This window comes from Hippocampus guttulatus, chromosome 10 (assembly GCF_054856545.1).
Source record: "Hippocampus guttulatus isolate MCC_2025c chromosome 10, RoL_Hgut_1.0, whole genome shotgun sequence".
NCBI classification, from domain to species: Eukaryota; Metazoa; Chordata; class Actinopteri; order Syngnathiformes; family Syngnathidae; genus Hippocampus; species Hippocampus guttulatus.
Window position 1 is genome coordinate 14,500,094 of NC_141270.1, and position 21,694 is coordinate 14,521,787.

Here is a 21,694-nt window from a genome sequence, read left to right on the forward strand (position 1 = left end):
CGCTGTCCACACTGAAAATTGAAGAACCACCACCCACTGAGTATTGTAAAATTCATTCAAGTCAACCTGATTTAATTACTGGCTACGAAACTATTAAGATGGTTTGAAAAAGTTGACCTTTGGAAAAGTGTAATTTTGTAAAAGGTTTAGGGTTGCCATATCATGTACCAACCTGTCCACATCGTGAACTGAGCCCTCTGTCTGCTCATCTTTAAAATTCATTTTAAAAAGCCTTTTTGGTCTTTGGCGTTTGACTCAGAATGAGATTCTCTATTGTTTTATTGCTTTGCGGTGTTTTGTTGTTTTCTTTCATTAATTTGTTGTTTTGTTTTGGATGCATGACAAAATTTTGCCAGTATGACAAAATTTGGCTATGCCATGTACAGCACTTTGTAGGCAGCGGTGGTCGTTTCAAAGTGTTCTATAAAGTTTAGTTGAGTTGAATTGTGGTCATTGAATGCACCATCACGCCCTACTTTTTTCCCCAACATCCGGGAACTTGTAAGCTAACCAGTGTTGAGAGTGGTAAGGAGGGCAGTGGTGGACAGGCGAACTGATGACAGCTGTCAGTGGGGACAAAAACACGAGCAAATTCTGAAGACAAGACCAATGTCGGACCCTTAAACCACCACGGGTTATTTATAAACGCCCAGAAGGTAACTTGGACTTTTTTGAGTGGGAAATCGGAGTGGAAGAGTACTACCAGTTTCCCCTGCCTCTTGAGAGAATCAAGGGCTAGCTTCAGTGTTAACAAGCTAACACCAGCTGAATCAGTCTTCTCGACTTCCACGAGTTGTGTTGTTTTAAGAGCGATATTAAAACATGGACATGTTTGTACAAAAGTCACGTTTTTGTTTCGGGTCATTACAATTTGTGTTAAAAAAGTCGGGTAAATACTGGCTATTGGAGGACAAATGCTAGTTAGCTAGCTAAACGCTGACAAGCGTAACATTTTACTTCGCGTTCGCGAGATAACTTAATTCTGCCGGACTTTTACACATGATTTGGAAAATGTTACGTTTCTTAAACGATAGCGTTACAAGACTGCATTGTATTTTGTATTTTCTACGGGGTGGAAAACTTGTGGAGTTCAATGACGTTAGCTCGCTGAATTGGTTAACGCTTGCATTGATTGTGAGCGTCAACTACAACAATGCATTTATGCGTGACAGTTTATTTGTATCCCGTTAAAATGTTGCTTTAACATCAACAATTTGTGTTCGGTAAATAAATCCAATGCGGTCTGACGTGAATGGATTCAAGTTGCCAATGTCCTTATGGTGGTTTTCATTCTTTTGTCTGTACCAGCCAGTCAAGGTGCTGTTAACTGTCTTATAGTGTGAATTAGTCTCACGTCACTGTGTTGATGGTGAGGAATATCCTATGGACCACTCAGCCACACGATGAACCAGTTAAAATCAGACAACAACAGTCTGTTACTGTGATTATCAGTCTTTTTTACAGTTGCATGTTGAAATTTTATGCTCGTCACATTTCAAGATGGTTCATGTCACGCACAACTGTTATCCAAAGCCCTCGTTGCATACAGGAGTGATGTTGTTTTTGCTTGAATAGTAGTTGGAGATAACGGAGTGTTGGTTTGTGATGGTTTATATGCGTACAGTGATATGGAGAGTTTAAAAATATGCACCAGTATCAGGACGTGCAGTTGTGATGTATTTGCTGACCAGATTAAGACCTGCCCTCTATTTTCATGCTAGGTTTTTACAACAATCAAATTCACGCCAGTCACCGAAGGAGCTACTACAGTTAGTGGGACAACATGGGCACACAGGGCGCTGGTCGGAAGCGTGCCCAACTAAAAGATCGCTTCTCTGCAGAGGATGAGGCCTTGAGCAGTATTGCACGAGAGGTAAGTATATACAGAGATTAAAATACATGCTTCAGTGTTTCAATAATAGAATATAGTTGGTTTTTTAGCGCTTGCATTTCTGTTTACAATCTCCTTTGCATTCATTGGTGGTTCATAGATCAGTTATTACTCAATGTAAAATGGAGAAAATATTTGAAGTTATCAGTACTTTATCGAAAGGTGTGGACATTGATCTATGACTGAAAGGGTAGTGAGTTGCATATTAAAAACAAAAATCTCATTCATATAATAAACATTTTGATTTATATCAACATTAAAATAATGACTTATAATAACTCACATTTACATGATTCTTGTCCATCAAACAGTCTTATAAATTACAGAATTGCTGTAAAACTTTTGTTTATGACTAAATCAGCATGTAAACATGCATGGTCCTGACATTAACAACATATAACTTATGTATCCTGTTCAAGCATGCTTTTGGATGTTGTCAGTTGACAACAATAGCAAGTAGTTTCTAGAGAGATGGTCTCCATCCTCACTACTATCAGGTGTATTATATGCAACACAACATATACAAAATTTGAATGATCCACTATCCACTACCACTATGAATGCATGTTAAAGTTCTTCAAATAAAGTTGCATCAAATATTAGAGGCGAAATTGTCATCTATATGTCAACCCCCGCTAATATGTGGATATTCAGGTTGTGCTGCGGGCAGCTGGTTTGGCTGTACCATGTTTTTGTCAGAGGGAAGCTGCTTGTCTTGTAACAACTTGTCTGGGTATTACTTCACTTTGTTCCACTGCAGGGCTGCCATTCTTTGATTCTTTTTTCAGAATGCTGTTGCTACTGTGCTAACATAGAAGGACAACATAATGGAAAGAAAATTATTTTCCTATGGCTCGTTGGCTAAATGGTCAATTCTTTGCTTGTTATTTGTCAATTGGTTCATAACTTTACACATCTGTTTTTTTTAATGGCTTGTTTTAAGAATGACTCCTGTCTAAAAGCTAACCAGGCCCTCATTCTTGGGCACTAAGCACAAGGCTCTATTTGCTTTCTTTACAGTCATGGAGGCCCGTCATAGAAGCATGAGTCATCCGACCCACCCGACCAGCTTCTAAATTTGAATCTCTTTGCAACAAAACTGTGATTAGATTGTCTATGCCGGGAGTTCAGGGGGTCAGTTTTGAATATTAGTCTTACAAAACGGCATCTGCCTTGTGTTTTGGAATTGTCACCACTTGGCATGAATCATTCTAATAATTTTGGCTGTTATTTTATTTTTATTAATTATTGGAGTAATTATTACTGTTGGTTATAGATTTGTCATTGACCAACAATCTTTAAATTCTGCACAGAGGGAGTTTGTTTGTGCCTCGGGCAAACTATGATTCATATTAGAGATGAGCGAGTACAGATATCTGGCCTTATTTCCAGGGATAGGTACTCGCTCTGGCAACCCTCCTGTGGCCGATTTACATTCAGGAATGTAAGTCATGTGTGTTTTACAGATGCAAATTTACATGCAATTTTTGCCAATATAGGTACAGTATATGACATAGATTTTTGTTAATGCTTTGGAGGAATCTACCCGGATGTCACGATTTCACATGAAATCTAAAGTCACGGTTTGTTTAAAAAAAATTTTTTTAAATCAATGCAACATATATAATCAAATGAATATGACGGTTAAATATGACACACATTCTCCGATTAGTAGCACAAAAAGCACACATATGGGAACGATTCATGTCTTTCTAACTTCATAAATTAAATGTATTGCGCCATGCAATGCGTTCTGGGAACTGAGTGGCTTTACCGTACTGCTGGGCAATGTGCTGCTGTGTTCTATAATTGTGGAGGTCACAAAAACCAAATATTCAAAAATGCATTTTCTGTATTGATAGCCCAGAAGAAACCAAGAGTCATGAAAATCGGTTGAGAAATCAGCAAGATATGACTTATATTCCACGCACATGCATTGCCTTTGAGGGAATGTTGCCTGCCATCAGCATTGCTGAGCTAGGCTCCTACTGTGCGTCATAAATGTCAGTTGCTGGGTGTGTGCTATTGTATCATGTTAAAATCTTGCCAGGCATCGACAGTGGCTCAAATGAGCATCAGCATCTAGCCTTCAGTTTCCACAAATAGCTTTAAATTGGGCGGGGCTCGGGACTGTTCCGGATGTTCGGGTTTGGTCTGTGTTGTAATTTTAATCAATCAGTCTTGTATTTATTTTGTATTGACATTTCCAGCTCAGGAGAATGCTATGAAATAACGTCAGGTATCTTCTTCTTCCAACATACTGTATGTCATTACATGGCTGCCACCTAGTGTTTAGACTGAGATACCACAGTTGAATTATATGGTGATAAATTTGCGTTGTCAAAACTCTTTATATAGGAGGCCTTGTTAAAAAAAAAAAAGTATGCTCGAAATCTTTGCCGTCAGTATTACTCAAAATATGATTTGCCAAGTCTCCTTTGCACTTGACCTTGAAAGTTCACAAGCCATTCTGTTTCAATCCGAATTGTATTGAAACAGAATGGCTGGTTACGTGGTTGTGCTGCAGCTGTGAGTCTTTCAGTTAGTTGCACATTAGAGGCGCATTCGGAAATAATCTCTGAGCACGCATTGGTTAATGGCAAATGTTTGGAAAGTCTGTGTTGCTGAAATTTGTCATTCGGCTATTGAGAGAGCACCCACGAAAAACACTTGGCGCTACGACTGGGGACATGATGTGCACTCTACCTCCGAACACACCCATTCCCAGAGTAGTGTACAGGCGTAAGAGTGAATTTCTGAATGCACCTTAGGTTAAGAGGTACTTAAGTCGCAGTTCATATCAGCAATGGAACTCCTTGCAATTAAAAAAAAAAAAGGACGCACATTTTCTCCCAAAAACCTCCCAGCCTAAATACGTTTCTGCCAAGCACCATTAGTGTGTACAGTATTACACTTTTATTTTTAAAAAACGAGAGAGTGAAGTCATGAAAATCTGCCATGCCTTCCTCCATCAGCTTCCCCACATATTGGTTACCTGCCCCCACCCCTTAGCACCAGGAGAGGAAAAAAAAGTAACAAATATGGCCTAAATTATCCTTGAAACTCTCACCTAATACTTAAATCGGACATTTAGAGGTCTTAAAAACGTAATGGAATAAACCTAAGCAGCAATGGTCATTTGGGAGGAGGAATTACAGTGTGTGAAAAACAGAGGACATCCCATCTAATTTACGATTGCACAGCGGGAGTGTTGCAGACAACCCCCCCCCCCCCCCCACACACACAATTTAAAACAGTTCCAGGTGTCATTATAACATACTTGTGACAAGCTTTCATCAAAATACCCGAGGATTATGTATGTTTTTTCTAATCCATTTATCATTTTCTATTCCGTTTTTCCTCCCAAGGGTGTCCTGGAGCCTATCCCATATGTCTTTGGGCAGTAGGCGAGGGACACCCTGAACTGTTTGCCAGCCAATCGCAGGGCACATGTTGGCAAACAACCATTCGCACTTACAATCATACCTAGGGACAATTTAGGGTGTTCTATTAGCCTGCTATGCATGTTTTTGGAATGTGAGAGGAACCCGGAGTACTCGGAGAAAACCCACGCAGGCTCAGGGAGAACATGCAAACGCCACACAGGAAATCCGGATCCGGAATGGAACCCTGCACCTCTGCACTGTGAGATGAACGTGCTCACTAGTCGACCACTGTACAACCCCAATTTTTAGTTCTGAAGTTTAACAATGTTAATTTTAAATTTGACTTTAATGTAATCCCACCTGAAACATAAAGCATAAAGTGGACATTGGTGATGTTGGTAATTCAGCCACGCAGACGGTTTACTTGCATGAAATAAATACAGAAACACATCGAGGTGCGATCGTCTCGTTTTTCCCAAATAATTTCTACCTCCTCCGTCTCATTCCTCTGAGAGTCTGCTCGATGGGATTTCTGTGAGGCGCCGACGTCGTACTTTGTGCGCATGCGTGTCACTTCCCAGATAACGTTCACATTTAGAAATCTGTTTAGGTAAGGTGAACGAGTAACTAAAAGATGGGATGGAACCAAAAATCTGAATTGAGCATCCTTCCGTGCAGTGTGAACATAGTCTTAGATAGAAAATCACATAAATTTCCAATTTCCCCGCATGGCCCACTCCAAATGGGTATATTTAGTAAATGGCAGGTCTTAAATTTGACAAAGCTTACAGATACCCTTTCCAACTCTACGACATACATAGTTTTCAGATGAAAGATAATAAATTAGGTGCTGCCACAATTCAGTTGGTGGTTGAATTTGTGTTCCGATTAGTGAGGCAGTCCCATGACGTGCTTTTCAGTGAGTTGAGGCTAAATATAGACACAGGCAGACCTCAGCCATGCTGCTGTGCAGAGCAGCTCATCCGACAGACAGCTCAACAGGTGCAAAGCAGAGGGCCAGCCATCTCATTGGTATCTTCCAATATCTTTCGTCTCTACTTTGCACAAAGCAGTGTATTTGTCAAGTACATTTTTTTCCAAACAAATAAAGAGAGCGCAGCCATTTTCTCTAGATTTTTATTGTAAAATCAAATGTGTAATATACATTCCTGAACTAAAACAATAGTCCAACAACGTTGATGTAAGCTGTCATGCTACTGAAGTTTAACAGTTTATTTTACCAAGACCCAATCTGTTTAGGTAGCACACCTTCGGTTGGGAGAATCATCAAAAAGGGTTCTTCTCTTTCATTTATAAAATGGAAATGCCACCAGCCCATACTGACTGCTGTTGTACAGGCATAGTTGATAGAAAAGTCCTGATGTTACGTCTCCTTTGATCGAAGGAACACAATGTACAGTGTATTAATGCACTGTTTCAGGTTGAGATGACTTTGCCTTTCTATGTTGGCGGGGATCTCCTGATGATGGAGCATGTATGAAATGTCTTAGTTTATGTAACTGCAACGGCACATTGTAAGGAATTCTTTGGAAGGATGTCTGCATAGTTTTTGTGATTCATCATGTTCATGAACAACTTAAATCAACTCTTTGTACTAAGGCGGTCTTTCAGATAAGCTCCCGTCCTTAACTAAAATGTGGGCAATGTTTATAGTGCCACGAAGAGGACAGTAAATAATTAGGTTCCTATTTCATTTTCACTAACCAAGTAACCCAATATCTATTCATGGATCTCATTGTTTTCTCATGTTGCTTGCTTCCATGCTTAAAAATTTGTTAATGCTCGACTGGAATCTGCCCCACGAGATCTTAAAATGAGCATTCCTCAAACCGATGGTCATCCGATGATCTGGACATCATTGTTGGTCAGATGTTGTCGACACATTTTAGATCAACCGTTTCATTCTGTAGGACAGCTTAGTCCGGTAGTACGTAATAAAACGTTTTGATAAAAGTCCCTTGATCAATTTGACTTAAATTTATGAACAACCCGAGGAAAATAAATCTTTTGGATTTTTCCATGGTGCTATCCTCTTAAATAGCTCTTACCTCTCCACTTCACAATTTCCAATTGATTTCCTGTTCTGCCAGTTTGTTACAGTTGTGATGGGTCTGGTTATTGTTTGAAGTGGGTTTTTTTTATTTATTTATTTATTTATTGGTTTTTTTGCCTTACTCCAAATGCTCCTGCTTTTCCTGTGTGTTTCATGAAAAACATTCTGGTAATATGTGTTCATGGCTTCCGAGATATCTCGGTTATTAAGTGGCTAACAAGTATGTTCATGTTGTGTCACACAGGCGGAGGCCAGGCTTGCAGCAAAAAGAGCAGCACGGGCAGAGGCCAGGGATATTCGGATGAGGGAACTTGAACGTCAGCAGAAAGAGGTATATATTCAAATTTTATAAACAAAATGCACATCACTGAACAAAATTGTCTGTGAGAATTATTCAACCGAAAAAGTTGTCTACACAGTATTTTAAGATAAGATATCCTTTATTTGTCCCACACTGGGGAAATTTACAGCCTCCAGCAGCAAGAATGTAGGCAGAAAGAAGAAAAACAAACAAACACCGTTCAATTAAGTGCAATATAAATACAAAATGGATAAATCGCAGTGCTATTTACAGTTGTTTTTCCACATCATTTAATTATTATTAATATTATTGTTGCTATTTTTATTCAGGGGATTTTACAGGGGATCCTCGGATTTAAACAGAACCCATTAAGATTTGTTCACATTTCGACACCCCCTCACCCCCCGAGCAATCAGTTCTTGGGTCAACCCCGAACCATCATTATGGTGTATTGCTCTGTTTCTTTGGATTTCCGAAAAATAAGCTATAGTTATTGTTATATTTAACTGGACAGATGTTTTTTCACAACCATTTTAACATTCTTAACTGCCATGCAAATGTAACTTTCATGCAACCTTTTCATGTCAGGTTTATTGGTGCCTTTTTTTTTTCTAATACACACCAAGTAAAGTTACAGTGGCGTTATGACATTGTGTCTTGCCGGGGTTTGTGTAAAAGTGGCTTTCGATCATCTGTGTCGTCTATTCTCTGAACATTAAAACTTAAACCCTGTTGAAGCAATGCAACATAATATGTATGTTCCAGAGGTGAGTCTTTTCACATAAATATTAAATTCAGCTGACTTAACAATCCAAGTTCATTATTTGGATTTCGAGCTTTTGCTTACATATTCAGAATACAGCATGGTTGAAGTCTGAAACAATGATGTACATTATATCCTGTGCTCACTTGCCTGTCAACTTAAATCTGCTACCCTTTTCCCATATGATGCAGAGGACCTGTTTGGCTGTGAAGCTCAATGTTTCTCCCAAAAAATAAAAACCTGCTGCATATCCACACAAATACCAGCATTTCTATTCTTGAAACAGTTGTTGACCACGTTTGACATGTCAGCAGTTTTGGGTGACGTATGATTGTATGTTTTTCCTGGCATTTCCTCCCTCTGTCCAGCTTTCTTACCGCTCGTCTAGCAGCAGTAGCAGCAAGAAATGGGGTCAGATCCACCAGTGGATGGTAGGCGAGTGGGAGTGTTGCAGACCACTAAGGCAGTCTGTTGTGTGGGACTGAGCTCCAGTCAGTTTTGACCCTTAATACGCTACTCTTGAGTTACTGACCATAATAAACCTCCCTGCGGAAATAGCATTAGTGTGTTTGCTATGGGTGCTGCTCAGCTTGAGTTGCTCAATGGTGGAAGTCATGCAATTAAATTTGGACGTAAAGTGATTGTTTTACATTCCACTTCGAGTTGCACTTTATCTTCAGTTAATTCCCTTGCATGTTAATGAACTGTCTTTGCAGGATATTCTTCTGTTTGAGAATTGCTACTGTAAGTGAGCGATTAATACTGTCGTGTCAGTAATGTTTTAGAATCAGAAAATGCATGCATGGAATGAAATCCAAATAGCTGCCACTTGTTTTAATACACTTGTCTGAGAGGAACATTAAATGAGTAACACTGAAGGACAGATTACGTCTCCATTTGCTGATGAACAGGGTGATTGTTTTGCATGGTTTGGGCTTTCCATAGTAACGTTTTGGCCTGATCCACCCCTGTAATTGAGCCTCTTGTACTGTCTAATTCTTACCAACTTTCTTTCTTGACCGCAGGCTGACTCAGAAAAAGCTAGAGCCACTAGTAGTAGTAGATCAAGCAGCCGTCATCGGGTGTGTATATTTCCCTCCTACTTTCTTACTTCCTTGTTTTCCTTCTTACATTTCCTTTCATCTCTCCTTTCTGTCTCTTCTTTTGTATCTTTCAACATCAACAGGGCCCAGATGATGATGTCATGTCTGTACGCAGCTACAGAGTGCGTACATTTCGAACACCTGTTATTATTAGCGCTCAAAAATCAACACTTTTTGAAAATAATACTTATTGCTAGGAAATGGTTTGTTAAATTATTTTAAACAAAAGTCCAGTAAAATATCTCTTTTTGTTCATGCGTATTGTGGATGTATGATAATGTTTATGTGCTGCATTCGAAGTCAAGCTCATCAGCCATCCGTGACTTGGGCTCGAGCAGGAGTCGATCCAGTTCTCATAGAAAAGACATCTTGGTGCGTTTGCATGTGTAGTTGTCTCTGTGAACTGAGTGCTGCCTAACCGAGACGACATCCTGTTGTGAATGTCCGTTTCCCAGTTTGCTTTTGAAATTGGATATTTTAGCTCATTTAAAGACTTGCAGCTGAAAGTGTGATTTTTTTTTTTTTAACTAACTTAGGTAACTCAAGTTGCCTTGATGCTAGGGCTGCTTTTCACCAGCCGTTTTTCCGAAAATAGATTACCCTTCATGTGGTAGCGTTCTTGAGAGAGTGTTTGCTTGATAGCTTGATTGACCTATGATACACCTAACAAACATTGGTGAGTTTCATGAAAGGTGTTTGCCACCTATTTGACCTTCTTTTTTTTCCCCCTCCTTGGTCCTGTTCTCCCATTAGTCTGATGGTGTGACAAATAGCTCCGCTCTCAAGAGCTCGCGTTCCACTGTATGTATTTATTGCTGGACACTTGTATATCTGATTAATCATTGATACACGTTGAGCTGATGTGACTTTTTTTATTGGGTAAACAGAGTTCTGTATACAATGATCTACATGGCCATAAAAAGTCTTCATCTAGCTCCTCCAGGAAGGATTTGCTGGTCAGTAATACTTCACCTTCTTTATATCAGTTTTGACCTCATACCAGGGATGTACAATCACAGCATAAAGATCTGGTGGTTTGACTACTAAATATAATTTAGACTTGTTACACGAATTTACATTGCTTAAAGTGGTGCCTCGATTTACCATGAGATGTCTTTCATCCTAGCAGCTAGAGCTCTTCACAAGCACCATAGACCGAGAGACAACTCTTTTGTCTGAAGTCTCCCCTGGTGTTTGTTTCTGATTTTGATGCTGCTGCATCAAGAGATTGAAGGTTAAACTTGGCGGGCAAAAGACTGGCGCAGAGTAGTCTATCGATTTACTTTGTTTTCAAGACGAAGTATACTTTAGGCTCTACATCCCATCTCATCATTAGAAATATGATCCCCTGTTAATAGAAGCTCTATGGAGATAGCACAGTTGCACACTTATCAAGGAGTTCCACATCAAAATCTGCATGTTGTTTTACACAATGTATGACTATGAATCTGAAGTAGTGTTAAGTGATGGTGTTTCTGTTTCCTACTTTTGGGGGGGTTATACTACGTTGTTGCCCCTCCAGACTGGACTGTACCATGATCAAAGGAAATACACCAGCCTATCGAAGACCAAACTTCTGCCTTCTTCTACCATATCCTCCTATCAGCCACGGGTCTGTGCTTCTCTCCAACTCATTTTCCTTTCATATACAGACTGTTGGGTGTAAAAGCCCTTGACTCAAACTATAACCGTCACACTGTAGTAACGAGTCTAAAATCATTAGTTTGAGGATATACAGGTACGTTGTTGTGAAAAGGTACTGTGGAGCTCCACCAGCATGAAACTTTTGCCAGCCCTTTGGCTGCAAGCCTTGTTGAAAGTTTGTAATTTCAGCAAATTGTGCATCTGTTTTCGTGTACTGCTACTCTTACTGGAAGGAATTCTCCTCACTGACATTCCACTGTTCCCCGACTCTCTGACAGGGCATCACTTCCTCCTCTACTTCCACCACTGTCACAGGGCTGCCACGTAGCTATAGCATGGTCAGTTTCTGTCCATTGTATGGAGACTCATTGCAATGCATGCCTTTACTTCAGAGGTAGACCTCCCCCTCCCCAGTGGCCATATATATGCTCAGGGATGCCCAGGCTGGATGATTCAGATTGCTTATTTTTAGACCCTGGACCATCTCAACTCTTGGCAGAGGCCACTTATTTATGCCTCAGCAAGCAAGATAAGCTGTGTGTGATCAGGCCTAAAGATCATATATCTCATTGAAGGATTTTCATCATCATCATGATTTTTCTTTTGTCGATTTGAATTGCAGGCAAAGTTTAACCGACATATTGCGGCAATCATTTTTGTACTCAATTCTACACATTAAAAAACCCTATAACACTTTTTTAAAAATCTATAAATGGGTCATTTAGAAATGGCAATAATTCTGTACTTAAAAAGAGTGTACGCTTTTTATGCTTCAAAACAATAATCTTCATTGACATTTGTGCTTGACATTTGTCCTACTTATTTTGTATTTGCAGAGATTAGTTCCGACCAATTTCCTACCAATAATTGTTTGAGTTGCATACTCTGGTTTGTAGTGTTTCCTCAACTACTAGTTCAAAGGTAGACAGTATCTCTTAAACAGTACCAGCTGTATTATTCCCAGAAATATTGTTTAAGTTGTATAAATATGGACAGATTTTGAATGAAGTTGTGGTGTTTGCCGTTCAACATTGAAAGAAAATGGCCCAACCTAAAAATACAGTGAGTGCCTCTACTTACTGCATGACCCTCCTGAGGCTAACAGCTACACAGCTCTGCACCCTCTCTGTTTTTGCTGAGTCCTACATTGTCTCCGATGTGTGCCCTCAGGCCTCTATTTATGACAACACCGCTCTTTACGGCTCAAGTCTGGGTTCAAGAGCAGTAAGTCTTGTTTGTATAAATGAACACCACAACAACAACAACCTACTTTGTGCTTTTGCCTTAAGTTCTGCCCCTCTCATCTTAATCTCGTTGTCTGCCACATCTGCCACCCCTATCCCCTTTCACACAGCCCTCTGAATATAGCTGGTACTCCTCTGGAGCCAGTTCCACTCGCAGCAGCCCTGTGGTGAGCGCTATAATCGGCCTCCAATCGCATGATGTACACTAACATCACACACAAGATGTCCCCTGCTGCAAGACTCTCTAACTTTGATCATCCGTAAATCATTCTCGAACTTAATATTAAGGACACTGTTGTTATCCTTGAAGTATATGAATCAAGATTTGAGAACATGTCTTTTGAAATTATGTGAAAACTTGCATTCTCTATATGATCATCCTGTTAGCCTACAGGAGTGGGGCTCCTTACAGGACATGTTGTGGTGTGTGCTTTGTGTGAATATTTCCGTGCGTGCCCATGTCAGTCTTCCTTAGATGACGACATTGTGAGCAGCGTATCCCAAGAACGCTTGAGGAGAGGCCGCAGGGACAGTGCGGTGAGCTTTAGGAACAAGAGGAGTGCTCCATTTAGATTGCTCTTCATTTGTCACAGATTATAATGTCAACTCTTGATGTTTTGTTCTCACGGCCATGTCTTGATGTATATCCTTTTTCCTCCACCTCTTTCTGTCTTCTTCTTTGATCTTGTGTCTCTATTGAAAGTAGTCGTCTGACTTCTCTGACATTAGTGAGTCTGCAGCTGATTATTTCAGCCGCTCCAACAGGAGGGGCAGTATTGTGTCTGATCTGGATGATTTGAACATTCCAGATCCGGATGCTGTAAGTCGCCTGATTCAGTTCCCAGCATCTGAGTAATAGAATATTTCTGTTGCTGCATGGTTTGAAACTAACATTTAGTTAATATAAAAGATTCATCTCATGGTTGGTGATTTGGCAACTTATGACTTGGTATATCAGTAGGAAGCCTTCTCGTAGGTAAACTTAGCATTTGTGTGTTCAATAAAATGTGACAAATGCAGGTGTTTTTTTTTTTAATGTATTGAATTGTTATGATCAGTTGTGTGAAATTTGTGAACATGCAGCACTTGTCGTGATTGGTGCACTAATTTCCCTAATTTGCAGAGTGGAGAACTATTCCAGGCATGATTTCTAATATTTTCCGTCAAAATTGTCTTCCCATGTAACCTAATACGATATTTCTACTTTTTTCAGCTGGATGAAAAATGTGACAAACAATATTCAGATTACAGTCGGGTAAGTGTACCCTTCTCCCCTCCCCCAACATCTTTTCATTAAAAAAGTTCTGAAGATACATTGGAATTGTTACACAGTCGACATTTGTATATTTGAGCCCCAAAATACTGACAATTTTAACATCCTTTGATCATCCGCCACTTCAGAACAGCATCCATTTACAAAAGAGAATTTGATTCATATTTCAACATATTTAAGTGGACGGCTTGCACCTTTTAAATCCAAACCGGTTTTCCACCGGTTTTCCAATCCACAAAAAATTTTGGTTACACCCCTCATACACACGCATATATAGTTAGACAAGTCAAATCTACTCTAAATTTGAAATTTGAATTTGTTTGTACCTTGGCAACAAATTGTATTATTGTGTTGCAGAATCATACGGTAACATAACACAACTATTAGCTCTATAAACTGGATAGTGCCATAGAGGTTTGTTTGTTTATTGAACATAACAACATATACAGTAATAAATTGACAGAAAGTAAGGGTAAGTAAAATAGTAAAAAAGGAAAAGAAAACAGGCATCATACAGCACAATTATATGTTCAAAGGAGTAGGAAGAAGTTAAAAATGTATCTAGTCCTACCCCATGTTATGTATTTATATATAAATAGATTATTTTTTATAGTAATCAGAAAAATGAAAAAGTCTGCATTTAAACAAATGCTTTTACCCTTATCTGTGCTATACTTATCTATTTTTACAACTCTTGGTTTGTATAGGGATTATATACATACACACTCTAGCACATTTATATGCCGATTTTCTCTTGTATTCATAATGGATCTTGCATTACATTACTACATTAATCAACTTCATCTTGATTTCTTATTATATTTAATGAATGTTTTGAATTTATCACCTTAACTCTGATTGATGTACCGGTAGTTTTTTTGTACTATTCTCTTGGATTTGTTTTTGAACTCGGCAAGCGATTTACTCATTTTCAGGTCCGTTTCAAAATTATTCCACAGAGTTTGTCCTCAGGAATGTTAAAAGCTCAGCCGAAGTGTACGTGGCATTCCCAAACCTTCACTACATTTGTTGCAGTTATGATTAATTGCACATCCATTTTATATTATTGTGATCTTTCATCAACATGGTTGTAGAAGAGTCACGGTCATAGCAGCTCCTTAATCAACAATTAATTAAAAGTGAGAGCTGAATTTTGTACACGTACACACCTTGAGGAATCTCAAGAGCCAGTTTATCAGGTTTATCAAACTACAACTGAAGCAAGTGACAGTGGCAATGTCAAACATGGAATGATCGGACTCTTCTGTGCTGTTCGGTGACTGTTAGTGTGTGCTTTTTGTGTGTTTTGTTTTGACTGGTCACCCGCATGTTGTGTTTCCAGCCATCTTCCCGCTGTGCCACCCCAGGCCTATCAGCAGCAACCCTAGCCTCACTGGGTGGAACCTCATCGCGACGGGGCAGCGCAGACGCCGGCAGCGTCTATGACCCAGACACTAGCTTGAGCGAACTAAGGGTAAGGCAAACAAACAGCACTTACCTTCTGCAATCACATAAACAATTTGGGGATGGGGAGATCAGTGATAAAGCAAGACAAGGCATGAACAAAGAACCGCAATAAGGCTGGGTAACACAGTATATTTATTTATCTATGATCTATAACTGTTCTGTGCCCATGAATCTCTCCAAGGTATTGCTTCTTTTTTGTCCTCTCCGCTGTTCTAAGCATTTACTGGGCCAGTTTTTCCTTTATGGATGCATGGGAGGCTGGGATGTGACATGTGACCTTTAAAGCTCTTCCTTATATGTGAGCGTGCTGGTACTGTGCATTCCGGACGCATTCTCTTTTAGGAGATGGCAGCACGTGTGCTTTGTAATCTCTCCTTGATCATCCCCTTCACTTTGTAGCTCCGATTCAACCATTCCCTCCATCTACTCCACAGGATATCTATGAACTAAAGGACCAGATTCAGGATGTAGAAGGGCGATACATGCAAGGGCTTAAAGAGCTGAAGGTAGAGGGGCTTGAGTTCACGGCATGCCGACTCTTGTCCTCTGCGAGCAGTATGGCATCACTAACCCCCTGCCTACCCTCTCAACCCCCCCAGCCCCCACGCCTGTACCCCCTAACACCACAGCCATGTTATCGGCGTGCTGTCTGAATGACTTTTCTTTTGCATGATTTCCCCACACTTCCTGCTTTTATCCAAGTTACTGTCTGTGGCCACAATTAAAGACATGCCCACATTTTTCCGGAAGTAGTAGCAGTGACTTGCTCCACCTGCCGACTGATGGCAGGGATGTTTTGAATTTCTACCATTATGCTCTTGGCACTGCTTGATGTGCCCTAACATCCAGTGTTTGAAGTAGACGACATCATCTTTCCTAGTTCACGGTAGTTCTTTTTTTCGACGCTTGCTCTGTAAATATATAAATGGCTTTAGAAGAAAACAAGTACAAATAAGGTGTAACGGAATTCTGAGGCCACATTATTTTTTTTCTGTTCAGATTTTGCTAAAGGAGGTGAGCAGTGTTTAAAACTGTGTTATTAACATGCTCCATTTCATGTCAGGAATCCCTTACGGAGGTGGAGGAGAAGTATAAGAAAGCAATGGTATCGAATGCACAGCTGGACAATGACAAAGGCAACCTCATCTACCAAGTGGACACTTTAAAAGACGTCATTGAAGAGATGGAAGAGCAAATGTCAGAGATGAAACGAGAGCTGGAAGAAAAATCAAAGGTGAAATAACCAGTCCCTTTCTAGGTTCACACATTTTATTGTGTGATGTAAGCAGATGAATATCTGCGAGAATTTATTTTAGGTGACCAAATTCTATTGTCATTTTTTTCCCAGGAACTAGAAAGGCAAAAGCACACATGTACTGTCCTGCAGCATAAACAAGAAGAATTGAAAGAGGGAATCCGTCAGAGAGATGAACTTATTGAGGTATGTCTACGCTTGCTTGTGTGACCACATTGCTCGCAATACTTGTCAGCACAATGAAAGTGCGAGTGGCTCCGTGCAGCTGCCTACTGAGACTTAGTGCAGTGACCTGATAAGGACTGATTGACACTGGCCTCCCTCTAATTCATGTATATTTAGTAAAGTCAGTTATCACCACAATCCTTCCGCTCCCTTGCCGCTCTGATAAAGAGCACATTCTCACCCTGTGTCAATTGTATGTATGTATGTGCATTTTTTCTTATTCTGTCTTCCATTGAATATTTCCTTCCTGTCTTGTACTTTGCATTCTTGTTACTGTTCATCACATCTCCAGGAGAATCAGCGATTGCAGGCTAAGTTAGATGCGCTCACCAGAGAGGTGTTTGACCTGCAGGAAACAATAAACTGGAAGGAGAAAAAGATTGGGGTAGGAGGTCCCACATAGATCCTGCTATAGAGTGAGAGGCACAAGATGATCTGAATTTGAAGCCACGCAAATCTTTTGTCTCTCACGCTCTCTGCATAATGAACCCATAGTGTCTTAGGCAGCACACCCACATATAGTAGTTTCTGCATGTCAGAATAACAAGGTGTTAAGTTGTGATCCAACAAGCTTTGCTCACGCTAAAAAAAATAAACGGCTTGCCGTGAATATCATGCATCATGAAAAACATGATTGGCTAGCGTTTTATAAACTTCTACAATGTGTTTGCCGGGACAAATGAGTATTTAAAAGTTAATCATCCAGCATGATGTGCGCATTTCACACCTGAACAGTTTGACAAGCCGTTGCAGTGTTTGTGTTTCCCTCCTTCTGCACTCTGTCATCCATGCTTATCCTTTGCCTCTCCTTTCCGACTAGCTATCTCCTTTGTGCATTTTCACTGTTTGGCATGCACTGCACATGATTGTGCATGAGGCACGGCAAGTGTGCTGGTGCATCTCTATCCACTGTCCAACTTCACTACCTCTTGTCCATTCTTGTCTTCTGTCATCTGTGTGGCCAGGCCCTAGAGAGGCAGAAAGAGTACTTTGATTGCATTAGGAATGAGAGAGATGAGCTCAGACATGAGCTTGCTGACCTCAAGGAAAAGGCCAGATCAGGAGAGGTAGGTCATCCTGCGACGTTACAACAAATACAGCTGAGACATGGGTTGCTTGTGAATAATGACTTTTGGTGCGTTAGAAATGACTCAGTTTCAAGAAAAACAGGACTGTTTCGGTTTACACGTTAATGTTTTCACAAGGTTGTCTTAAAAAGCCTTTAATTATATTTTGCCAAATTAAGCACTTAATTTCCTTCTATCATTTAGTCAAAGGTCTTAAAATGCTGCAGACTACAAGTGCAGCAATTAATCGACAACAATAGATAATTATTTTTGATAATTCATTAATTCCCAACTTTGACCTGTTTATACCGAGGCTTGCTTTCAGAAGATGTTTTGGAAGGTTCTAGAACCCCCTTTCAAAATCTCTGGTGCCAAATCTGTTGCAGCAGCCAAACGCTAGGAAATTAGTGACCAAGAGAGGAAGAGGCTACAGCTCTTCAGGAATGTTGCAGAAGTTGGTGTCTGGCTTGGTATTAAATTTACGGCCTATCATAATATTCAAGGTGCTGTTATTGTGCTAATAGAAAAAGGAAATAACAATGGCATTGATTTTACCTCACCTGGTACCAAATAGAACAAGCATTGCTTCAACATCATCAACAGAAAAAAATATAAATACATAATTTTTCTTTACAGACAATGGGGAAAATAAGGCACTTCTACAAATCTCCCTTTTGTGAAAACGTATACTCAAACACGGTCATTAATAATTTCAGCCATTTTCCAATCCGCTTATCTGCAAGGGTGGCTGGAGCCTATCTCAGCCGTCTTCGGGCAGTAGGGAGGGGACACCCTGAACCGGTTGCCAGCCAATCGCAGGGCACACACAGACAAACAACCATCCGCACTCACAGTCACACCTAGGGACAATTTGGAGTGTTCAATCAGCCTGCCATACATGATTTGGAATGTGGGAGGAAACCGGAGTACCCGGAGAAAACCCACAGAGGCCCGGGGAGAACATGCAAATTCCACACAGGGAGGTACCAGAGCTGGAATTGAACCCGGTACCTCTGTACTGTGAGTTCAATGTGCAAACCACTGGACAACCGGCCCGCCCATTAATAATTTCACTTTTGAAATGGTCAACAGTTTTACAGAATGAAATCAGATGTTACTGCCTGGCTAAGCTAGTGCTTTTGACAGCTCTCTCACAGTATCTTCTCATGTAACGTTGTATCTCTGCAAATATTTGCATCTTGAATGCATATACTGTACCTGTGGTCAGAAGTTCCCTACATGTCAATAAATCACTCACTGCTTTTTCAATGTATTAGTGGGCAAGATTCAGCACGAGTCTTTTGAGTTAAGAGTGCAGTCAGAGATCAAATCAAACTTGGATCTCAAGGCACCACTGTATATGCTGCTTAATCAAGATGATTGGCGTATGACTGGTAGGCCTATCACCACTGAAAGCAGACTGTTTGGGTTTAGTTGGGCCCAGAGTGGTACTGAGAGTGGCGCCGTATAGTAGATAGGTGGCCTCAATCATGCTTGTGTTTGTCTCCTGCCAGACACACGGGCTAGTCATCATTCCAGATGGCACACCAAACGGAGATATCAGCCACGAGACCGTGTCCTCAGGAATCACCGTGGTCTCGCAAGAAGCCGCCCAGGTACTGGAATCTGCAGGAGAGGGTCCACTTGGTAAGTCCCACAAATGGGTTTTAATGACACATTAGAAGTGTTTGTTCGGCTATTGGTGTGACTGTTCACCAAAGGTAAATGAGGTGGTACAATGGCATGACTCTGTCCAAGTGACGTTGAGGTCAGTTGGGTGTGAGTTCCGCAATTCTGATAAAGCTTTCAAACCGATTGCAGTGTTTGTTATTTTCTTTCTGTTTGATAGATGTCAGGCTACGGAAGTTAGCTGAGGAAAAGGATGAGCTGTTGGCTCAGATCAGGAAATTGAAGAATCAGTTGGAGGAGGAGCGACAGAAACACTCAAAGGTGGACAGTGTGTACGTAGACGGCGAGAAGATGGAGAACGGCACCGAACTCCACTTCATTGAAATGCAGAGTAAGTTGAGCGTGATATGATTGGGCTGCATTCATCGAACCCATCTTTCTTCATTTCAAAACTCTTCTCATGTTCAGGAGACGCCAACAGACAGATTAGTGAATACAAATTCAAGCTTTCAAAGGCAGAACAGGAAATGGGTACAATGGAACAAAATGTAAGTACAGATTGCTTGCCAAACAAATGCTTCGGAAACTTGGGAATGACCAAATGGTTTCCTCGTCTTCTTGCTTCAGATAAATAGGCTTGAAGGGCAAGTGTCCAGGTACAAGACATCCGCAGACAACTCTGAGAAAATAGAAGATGAGCTTAAAGCAGAGAAACGCAAACTCCAGAGAGAGGTAAGCACAAGCTGTTTGATTTAGTAGGGATGACCATTCAGAAAAAGTGGAACCAGCTGCAGCTAGTGACAGCGCCTTGAAAACATTTCAGTTATGTAAATTTGCTGGGGTCAAAATTTTCTCTTCCCCATGTTAACATCTTTTGCATTTCTTCATTAGTCTGCTTGGACAGCAGATAAGAGGGAAAGCATTCTGGCTTCAAACTGTTTTGCAATCCCAGTTGTTGTTTTCCGTAAAACTGCCACATTGAATTAGACATTGTTGATTTAAACACTGACACGTTCAACTAAAATCATGTAATTTCATCCAACATAACATATAATGCAAAAATGTATAGAGACGGGCTTATGGAAATTAGCATGGATGTTAGACACAGGAATTTAATGGATTAAATTAGGTACATGGTATTTTGAAAACGTTTGTAAAAATGTAATGCATATTTCTACAGCTTCAAAGTTACATTAATTTTAACAGTACTGAACAGATGTTGGATTTGAAAAAAAAAAAGTTTAAGCCACTGCATTATGCAGTTAGAACTTTTTAAGTGATTCTATTTTACACCACTAGAGGGAGCGCGCATGTCACACTTTGACAATCATTGCAGTGTACACAATATAAAATGTCGCAGATTCAATTAGGATGGTCATTTAATTTGATGAGTCACAAGCACGGCATGTGTAATGTTGTTGCCTGGCAGCTGCGCACAGCTTTGGACAAGATCGAAGAGATGGAGATGACGAACAACCACCTCGTAAAGCGGTTGGAAAAGATGAAGGCCAACAGGAACGCCCTCCTTTCCCAGCAGTGAGGCAAAGGCGGCATCACCGCAGAAGCCCTTAAAGTCGCACCGCCGACGGCCATGTAGCGCCTGCCCTCCAAGCTCTCACACTTGAACATGTGTAGCTCAGCAAAAACTCTCCATGTCACAAAAGAATGAGCAGACCTGCCTTTCTTTGCAAACCAAATGTTTCGGTTTGTCCCGGCCAGCAGTTGCCAAGACTCAAATGCAACAAATGATAACATCAATGGGAGATATAGTACATGTGAGGCAATATCTCGTTTCGTTTTTGTTCTGCAACATTTTAGTCACATGATTTAAGTTCATTCTGGCTGGGTGCTTGGCTGTTCTTTTTTGTTTGTTTTGGTTAATTTGCATGAATGAGTATCCTGATGCTTTTAAAAGGACTGTCACAGCTGCTCTGGCCCTGCACCTTCCAGCTTCCATCACACAAGCCAAGTGCCTTCTCCATCAAACAATAATGGTTTTAATTGGTGGTACAATATGTGTTTAAAGAGGTGCAAATGGAAAATATAGCCAGCCAACTGCTGCAACTTCCTTCACTTTTTTTGTCAAATATTTAAAAGATTTCTTGAAAATGAATGTGTAATTTGCAGAATTGTGTAAACCGTATTTTATTTCAAACAATCCCATGTGCAAATGCTCTCAGCTGCTTTCATTATCCTCTCGATACCCACATCTCTTACTTTGAGTACGGTAGTTTTGACTCTTTGGTCTCGGGTCTTTGCGTAGGGTGTAGAATCATCCAAATACGTCGGGGTTTCCCCCCCTTTGGTGGAAACTTTGAAACAGCCCATGATTTTCCACACTTAGTGGCATTACAAACCAGGAGTGAAGGCAC

The 21,694-nt window shown here is 40.5% G+C and overlaps 1 protein-coding gene across 1 annotated transcript; it reads left to right on the top strand.

Annotated features, from left to right (window-relative positions):
* Positions 1-513: 513 nt before the first annotated feature.
* lrrfip2 (leucine rich repeat (in FLII) interacting protein 2) lies at positions 514-21,496 on the top strand. Its single transcript, XM_086121719.1, has 27 exons — positions 514-656; positions 1,722-1,873; positions 7,596-7,682; positions 8,784-8,846; positions 9,441-9,497; positions 9,602-9,640; positions 9,819-9,890; positions 10,272-10,319; positions 10,406-10,474; positions 11,041-11,130; positions 11,441-11,500; positions 12,333-12,386; positions 12,517-12,573; positions 12,872-12,943; positions 13,113-13,226; positions 13,620-13,661; positions 15,022-15,153; positions 15,581-15,652; positions 16,210-16,380; positions 16,495-16,587; positions 16,919-17,011; positions 17,592-17,693; positions 19,208-19,340; positions 19,543-19,713; positions 19,791-19,870; positions 19,950-20,054; positions 20,752-21,496. Exons 2-27 carry the CDS (start codon positions 1,784-1,786, stop codon positions 20,860-20,862), a joined length of 2,277 nt encoding a protein of 758 aa, XP_085977845.1. The 5' UTR covers positions 514-656; positions 1,722-1,783; the 3' UTR covers positions 20,863-21,496.
* The last annotated feature ends 198 nt before the right edge of the window (positions 21,497-21,694 follow it).